Source organism: Lolium rigidum, chromosome 6, assembly GCF_022539505.1.
Source record: "Lolium rigidum isolate FL_2022 chromosome 6, APGP_CSIRO_Lrig_0.1, whole genome shotgun sequence".
In the NCBI taxonomy this organism is placed as follows: domain Eukaryota; kingdom Viridiplantae; phylum Streptophyta; class Magnoliopsida; order Poales; family Poaceae; genus Lolium; species Lolium rigidum.
Window position 1 is genome coordinate 32,730,914 of NC_061513.1, and position 8,448 is coordinate 32,739,361.

The window sequence follows — 8,448 nt, forward strand, 5'->3', positions numbered from 1 at the left end:
TTGGGAAGGGCTTATTGTGGAAAACCATGCACCTTCATAGCTACTAGGTGATTTGAGAAGGCCTTTGAGAAGTGGCAATTTGTGGTAAAACTTGATTTATCTATGACTTATCTATGTTTTGAGAACTCGGCAATTTGTGGTAAAGACTCCATGAGTATGTGCCACTATTTTTCGGAATTTTTGCACATTAAATGACTCATTTAACTAGTTAATCCCATTTGTTGACTGTCCGTTGACCAGCCACTTGAGGGTAAAACTGAGCATATTGCACTAGCCGTATTAGCACTCAAGGGGAAAACTGAGCACACAAAAAATGCTAGTATATGACTCGAGGTTATATCCGAGTATATCTAAATTTCCGGGGTTAGACTCGAGGACGCGTGTTGCGGTGCGTAAATGGAAGACGTGCAATTATTGACGCGTAGACGCAGGTCGCGGTGCGAAGTCGAAGACGTGCAATCGTGGACGCGTGTCGCATTGCGTAAGTCCAAGACGTGCGGACGTGCGGCGGTGGACGCGTAGGACGCGGGTCGCATTAACCACCCCTCGCCTTTATAGACGCCTCCTCCCACTATCTCTGTCACTCTCACTCGCCCACGCAACGACGCCTCTCTCATGTCCCATCATCTTCTCCAAAGCTCCCAAGCAAAAAACCCTCTCCCTCTCCCTCTCCTCTGTCGGCGAGATGGACAAGGAGAATGCCAATCCCATCATCGACGGCGCCGTCGGCTCCAAGCGCGACGCCTCCCTCTTCGACGCCGTCCCCTCAACGGACGTCGCCGCCGCCGCCGGTGCATCGGAGGCTGCTGCCGCCGGTGGCGCTCGGATCCCGCCGGGATTTGACCCCTATGAGCCGGTGCCGTACGTTCGGCCCCCGAACCCCTACGACACCTTCCTGGAGGACCCATGGAACGAGGTAACTACGGTTTGCTTCCTTTTTTGTTTCCCTATTCCTTTTTGAACCCTATTTTTGCTGGTGTAGATGGATCTGTAGATGGATGAGTATTGGGCTAATATTTGCGCCGATTTTATTCCATTTTGTTTTGATCACTTCTTGATTTCCTTTAAGATTTGGGGTTCGGCCGTTCGGTTAATTTATGCAAGTAATAATTGGATCTCAATCGGTTAATTTATGCAAGTAATCATGGGATCTCAATCAGTTATTTTATGCACTAATCAAAAGATATCAACCGTTTAATTTTACAAATAATCTGGAATGTGTTCAAGTTCAGATCTGGAATCTGTTTCTTTGCCTATGATGAATCGTTGGGCACAAATTTTTACAGGGAGGGTTCAGCGAACCATTGCTATGTACAAATCTGTTGTGCATGAGCTTTGGTTCGCTTACACCTTCCCTGTAGATATATAATCATGCCCACTCTAACTGAGGCTGATTCTGTTTTTCCTAACTTTGTTATCATGCACGTTCGTCATCGTTGCAACTCATTCACTCATAGTTTCTGGTTGATATGGATCAGATGGCAGCGACGTGGGCAGCGACGACGAGGAGGAGGACGTCAAGACTCGCCAGGTGTTGCGGAGGCTGCAGGTCGGCCAGTACATCTCCTACTTCGCCAAGGGTGTGTACAGGTGCCCCTTCTGCACCAGGAGACTCGGCGCCACGGACTTCAACTGCCTCGCCACGCATGCCGAGAACATCAGCAACACCTTCCCCAAGGTCGGCACGACGGTGAACGTCTACTCCTTTCGCGCCAAGCACAGGGCGCTCGACATGCACCTCCGCAGCATGCAGCGGGTGGAGATCTCGGTGGTCGCCGGCGCATGCCTCCGCTCAAGCCCAAGGCTCCCAAGGGGAGCTGCATCAACAAGTGGAGGGAGAGCCAGATGGGGTAGGCGGAGTCCTGGACGTGTCTGCCGTCGCCTCCCATTTTGTTGTTGGGATCCCTTTGTTGTTAGCTAGGGATCCCTTGTTGTTATGTTGTTAATATGATGGTCTGTCAAGAACCTCGAACATGTTACTATGTTGGCTGCTTGTGTATGCAGCTTATTATCTAGGGAGGGATCCCTATTATCTATCCCTATTCTACTATATTTTGTTGGTCTTTCTTTTCTCTATTTACTATGACTCGTGAATTTATCGTACATTACCCCGGAGATTTGCTTCTAGATTTAACTACATACATATGGACCGGAGGGAGTACTAGATTTGCTGCCATATTGGGCAAACAACGAGGGCCAAAAGACACAAATAATTGAAGAAATACAGAAATGCAAGCTTCTCTAGATTTGATACTATTTTGGTGAAAAGGACAGAGAGAAAGAGGAGAAAAAGGTGCTCTTAATAATGCCAATTTGGGGCCGAGAGAGACAGAACCCAGCTCCTGCTCACGTGCAACCAAACGCGGTCTCGTCATGTCCCACGCGGTCCCTTTCTACCAGCCCCACGCGACGCGGCCCCACACGTGACAGAACGGTCAACTAAACGGGAATCCTGCCGTCTGAGCTGTTTCTGCGGGTTTCAAACAAGGGCTTGGGAAAAACTGAGGAAAAACTAAGGAGCTGGGGAAAACTGAGTACAACTAAGGAGCCAGGGGCAGAAAAATAGAAATCTCTTTTATTTTTATTTTTCTGTTTTGGTTTTGATTTCCTTTTAATTTTTTTATTCATATATTTTGGGAATAAATGAATATATTTTTTGAACCCGTGAACACTTGTTTATGAACCCTGCACTTTTTTTTCAACCCATGAATATACTTTTGTTTTAACCCATGGACATTTCTCTAAACCCCTGATTTTTCTTCAAAATTTGAACCATATTTGAATATGCATGAACAATTTTTGAAAATCACGAACATTTGTTTTGCAATATAATCAAGTGAGTGTATCATTTATTACTCCCTCTGTTCCAAAAAAGATGTCTCAGATTTATCTAAACTTGGATGTATGAATTTTTCAAATTTATCTAAAGTTGGATGTATCTATACACAAATATATTCGAACTTAGAAAAATGTATGACATCTTTTTTGAGACGGAGTAGTTTTTTTAAGGATTTTTCGAGATTAAAAAAATAAAGCCGTACCAGTTACTGGGCTGGACCAAAGCCATCCGAGGAAAAAACCGACCGACCCAGGCTTGCAGCGCCATTTCCTGATTTCCCCACCCGGTTTGCGGCCCCAATCCTCAGAGAGAGAGAGAGAGAGAGAGATGGCCACCGTAGCCGGGGCCGGAGGCGGGAAGACGCTGCCGCGGCGGCGACGGCTGCCCCTCGGCGACCTCACCAACCTCCCCTCCCCCACCTCCGTCATCACCCGCCTCAAGCCCGCCGCGCGATCCAAGCCCCGCTCAAGCCCCACCGCCTGCAGCAGCACCAGCAGCATAGGCTCCTCCAGAGCAAATTGCACAAACCACTCACTTTTGCTGTCTCTGTTGCACAAACTACCCACTCTTCATGTCTTTTGCAGAAAACACCAACTTTACGTGTAGTTGGTTGCACAGAGGTCTAAATCTGAGATTAGGCTAGTTAACATCAAATCTGACGGATGGATCTACGGCCAGTGATGATGTGGCACCCGAGTATCATAAACTAGTTTTTTCAAGAATTTTTAAAAGTTTGAAAATTTTCAAATAAACGAAATAATATAAATCGAGCAGTATGATGGCTGGAGGGGTGATAAGTTCAAGATGGCAAGTACTTGATGGCTTTAAATTATGTCAAACTTTTCGACATTAATTATGTCATATTGTTTCAAATACTAGAAATTTTTCAGAACTTTTTGAAAAGTTTGAACCCAAGTTTTGGCCATATCTCACAAAAAGTGATAAATATTTTAAATTATTTCAAACTTTCCTAGATTTGTTAGTTTATATTGTTCCATTTATTGGAATTTTCATAATTTTTAAGGTTTTAAAAAAGAATAGTTGATGACATATGGATGCCACATCATCACTCACTGTGGGGGCTCTGGCTGTCAGATTTGCGGTTAACAACTCTAATCCTTGATTTGGACCTCTGTGCAACCAACTACATGTAAAGTTGGTGTTTTCTGCAAAAGACATGAAAAGTGAGTGATTTGTGCAATATAAACAGCAATAGTAAGTGGTTTGTGCAATTTCCTCGCTCCTCCACCGTCCCCCGCCGCGCTCCTCCTCCGCCGCCTCTCTCCGGTAAGCTACACCACCTTCGCCCGTATCACTTACTAGGGTTTCGCTGCATCCGGAAGTCACTTGTTCGCTCCGCCAGCAGCCGCTGCTCCTGAACGAGCTGCCTACGGGGTTGCCTTAATCGGTCCCCACTTGCTCAACTAATTTGATTGTAGGAGGGGCAAGTAGAAGTTCCTCGTCGATTTTCACGATGCCGTGCGTGTTCATGTACTTACTATCCATTGATTTAGGTCACTTTGTGCCGATTTGATCCTGGGGACATATGCCCTGCTTGCTCCCTGCACTAAAGCAACTAGGCATTTTGTGAATGGTTTGGTGTGACATGATCAGTTTAATCGTGCGGGCTCTGCTCTTCTCTGCTCTGAGGCAATTGTCTCAGCTTGTAATGCCCAGTGTTACCGAAATGCTCTACATAAATACTGGAATTGTGTTTTCTGCACCATTAGTATTTGTTCTATGGCAATGTGAAAAGTATTTCTCCTTTTCATTAGCTTCAATGGAGTAATACTATGCTACACCTTACTTTTACCGCTGTATCAGAAATTCATAATAAGTGCACTGCCCACGTGCTACTGAAATTTATCATGTGTCATCCTAGTTTGGTCCCAGTAACAACAGATGTTGGAAGTCACCACTTCGTTTGGTTCCTTTATTTATTTCATTTATTGTTTGGCTGTAGTTGCTGTGGTCAAGGGCAAGGACAAACCCACAAGGGAGCTTCAAAGTTCTACTGCTCACCTAAAGAAGATTCGAAAGATCAGGTATGTTTACATTATCACTCAGCTCCAAGTAATGCTTATTTAGAACTCAGAAGTTAGCAATGAATATGTTGGCTGTGCACGCTTATTGCATCATATCATTTTTCTGGAAAGAAGTTCACCTTCATTTGGAAAGCAATATAGCGCTTGGTCTCATTTTGTGCGGTAATGTAGACCGGATGGTGCTGCTGAGATTTAAACCAGCTGTGTTATTCCTCAGCATATAAGCTATTCCTTGTGTGGTTTCTGCATAATGTACGTTCCTGTGAAGTCAACAGGCCTGGTATGCACAGTAACTACAGTTGTGCCAAAATTATAAGTTTAGGTACTAACCTTGTACAGCAGCCGAGATGTCCTCACTATCCAACTTAATGAGCCCCCTAATCTTCTCTGTTGTGTAGACAGAAATCCTGGGGCCATTGTTACTGAATAGATGCCAACAGTTTCATGCTGATCTACTTGCATCTTCTTAGATGACTTTAAAAAGACATCTATCATCTATCTTGCCATGGTCACGGTGGGCTACCCAGGTGCTATGAACAATGAACAAGCTAAGACAGTGTATACCACGTTGGCATGTTTTAACTCTTTCCACGTCATGGTCTCGGGATGATGGATTTGAAGGATCTTCTTCAGTGATTCCAACTCTACACTAATCCGACCAGATCTGCGTTTTTGAGGGACCTGCATGTTTTGTTTTGTTCTAAACCAAGGATTTCCCAGCCTTGAGCAACAACTTCAGGAATCTAGACTATGGTCCAAGGTAACTCAGTTACACTGGACCGTTGCTTCATACGGCATTTACCATGGAGCCTGACACAGATTCCTAGTGATGTTACATGGTCCATATAAGGAGAGGAGTTGTGCTCGGGTGCGGTATCCAAGTAATGCTCGTTTAGAACTTAGAAGTTAGCAATAAATATTTAGGTAGTGCACTCTCATTGCATCACATCCTATTTCTGGAAAGAAGTGCACCTTCATACTGTATCATCAAGACAGTCCATATGTATTACAGATATTTCATTGACTCGGTCACTTTCTTGGTTCTGTGTTTTTATCTTGTTCCTCCACCTATTGCAATGTTGTCCTTTTCTATCATGAGAAAGATCACCAGTGTTAGGTATTGTGTGGTCTGAATATCCATAGAACCAGTGTGACACCCAGCTTCAGACAGTATTGAAAGCGAGCAATGCCTATGGCTGGGGACATGTCTGAAAAACGAAAATGAAGGGTCTGGAAATCAAATCCTTTGTATAAAACCTAGTGGCGTATTGACTAATTTGTGTGCAGCAAGGACAAAAGTACACCGCCATTTCCATATGCTGTTCCTACACCTACACAATGAAAATTAGTAATACATTGGAGCATTTTTTTATCTGTGGGCGTTACACTTAAAATCATTTAGCATTTTAGCCTTAATGTGTTCCACTCACCATGTTTAGTACTCCCTTGGTTCTATATTAACTGTCGCTGATTTAGTACAACTAATAGGGAATGGAGGGAGTATCATTCATATTGCCTATTGCTTTGTTCCACTTTCTTTGCTGCTGCCTTTCCTTTTCTTACACGTGAGTCTATTTGTGCACTGCACTGCTGAACATTCACAATTCAAAAATATGATGTTATCATGGTTATTTCTTATTGATTGATCTTTTCCGTGTATACTTCCAGTAAACCAAAGGTGAAGACTGGAGACACACTGCCTGTGGCGTCATCACCTCCCAGCAAAAAGCCAAGGAAGGTACATCATATTTCTACACTCAAGTATTAGTATATTAACTTTCTACATGGCATTTGAGCAGCCCTTCTTTTGAAAATTAAGAAGTCCCTGTTGGCTACGACGTGGATATTTTCCAATCATTAAACTGTCTTTGGTTCTGTTTATTTCTCTAGAAGAATGTGAACTCTTATTACTTCGCTGTGTTTGCTTTTTAGCTAACAAGGGGAGAGCCCCTGCACATGGATCCTTTGGACCAGAGTTCTGGTGAGCTGCTACCAAATGTAAAAACTGGAGACGTGCTGCCTTGGGCATCATCACCTCCTAGCAAAAAGACAAGGAAGGTATATCAGGTTTCTGCTCAAGTATTAGTATTTTAACTTTTTATATGGCATCTAGCAATCTTTCTTGTGAAAATTGTGAGGTCCCTGTTTGCTACTCCGTGGATCTTTCTCCATTCATGAAACTGCCTTTGGTTCTAGTTTTTTGAAAAGAACGTGAACTCTTATCACCTCGCTGTGTTTGTATTTCAGGTAACAAGGGAAGAGCCACTACACATGGATCTTTCCGACCAGAGTTCTGGTGAGCCGCTACCATTACCAAGTCAGGATTTCATCGAGGAGCGGAGAGCCTACTTTGCGGAGATCGATGCGTTTGAGATGGTTGAGGAGTTCGTTTCATCAGGAAGTGACCTACAGTAGGTGTTTTCGACCTTCTGCTTCATGCTTTGTATGAAGTATATAAGTTGGATATATACACAGGAAATAGAAGAGAACAAGCACATATTGCACATGGGTATGGTCTTGTAGAAATTAGCAGAGTTTCCTCGTAGATTGCAGAGTGAAGTGAAGTATTGCAGTGATTCCCGTAGATTGGCATATCCTCTACTGGTAGTAAGCAGTCTCAGTTAAACCAGTGTAGTAAATATAGAGGGTGGTAGTATAACACTGGTGGATCTTACATGTGTTGCACCTATATCGTGAATTGGGATGATATAACTAATATTGCTGCTACAATTTATATATACAGCAAAGAAACACCAAAAGTGTTCTCACTTTTTACTTGTTTTCATATGGTGGGTGATTGCTTTCGGTCGAAATGCTGTTCATTCTTCATGTTTTAGGTGTGATGGGTACTAGGAGGACTAGATCACAAATTCATGATGTTTTTTTTTTTGCCTTTTTGGTGTTTTATTCTTGTCTTAACATTTAAAACTAAAGAAAGAAACTGGGAGCATATGGTGCCAAAACACCACTCCCAAAGAGAGAAGTGTATGGTTGTTTCATACTCTAGCTTGACTGTTCATTCTTAGTTAGAAGACCACGAGTGCAGTGCAGTTCTTGGTGTTGCAGGGTAATCATGATGTTTGTGATAAGCTTTGGGTGCCCCTATGATATGTTCAGATTACATGATCGGCAGGCCATTACACATTGTTGGTAGTAGCAGTACATTATACTAGGTTGCTCTGTTCCTGCCTTCCTGCTGTGACCATATATGTATAACCTGAAAACGTATGATAGTTTCCTGCTGTGACCATATATGTATAACCTGAAAACGTATGATAGTTTCCTGCTCGAGCTTAATTTACAGTTGATTCTTCAGCTAGAAGACTACAAGATCAGTTCTGTGCTTGCAGTTGCAGGGTAATCATGTTGTTAGTGATAAGCTTTGTGTGCCCCTATTATTTGCCCTTGATTACATCATTGGCAGGCTATTCCATCTGAAGAGCATTATTGGTACCAGGACTACATGATACTTTTTCTTGACAGAGAGACTACATGATACTAGGTTGCTTTCAGTCCCTTCACATACTCATAACCTGGAAAGGTATGTCAATTTCCTTTCCACCA

General features: G+C 43.3%; 1 protein-coding gene across 1 annotated transcript; it reads left to right on the forward strand.

Annotated features, from left to right (window-relative positions):
• Window positions 1-3,166: 3,166 nt before the first annotated feature.
• On the forward strand, window positions 3,167-7,659 carry LOC124662404. The gene is made up of 6 exons (XM_047200244.1): window positions 3,167-3,341; window positions 4,079-4,126; window positions 4,803-4,884; window positions 6,553-6,622; window positions 6,817-6,942; window positions 7,132-7,659. The coding sequence occupies exons 1-6, from the start codon at window positions 3,167-3,169 to the stop codon at window positions 7,297-7,299; spliced, it is 669 nt and encodes a 222-aa protein (XP_047056200.1). The 3' UTR covers window positions 7,300-7,659.
• Window positions 7,660-8,448: the final 789 nt, after the last annotated feature.

Excerpts from the sequence above, each read along its gene's own strand:
- LOC124662404 (XM_047200244.1), top strand. The coding sequence starts at position 3,167 with ATGGCCACCGTAGCCGGGGCCGGAGGCGGGAAGACGCTGCCGCGGCGG. Across the intron at positions 3,342-4,078 it reads CAGCAGCACCAGCAGCATAG|GCTCCTCCACCGTCCCCCGC; the intron begins GCTCCTCCAGAG and ends TGCAATTTCCTC. Across the intron at positions 4,885-6,552 it reads AAGAAGATTCGAAAGATCAG|TAAACCAAAGGTGAAGACTG; the intron begins GTATGTTTACAT and ends GTATACTTCCAG.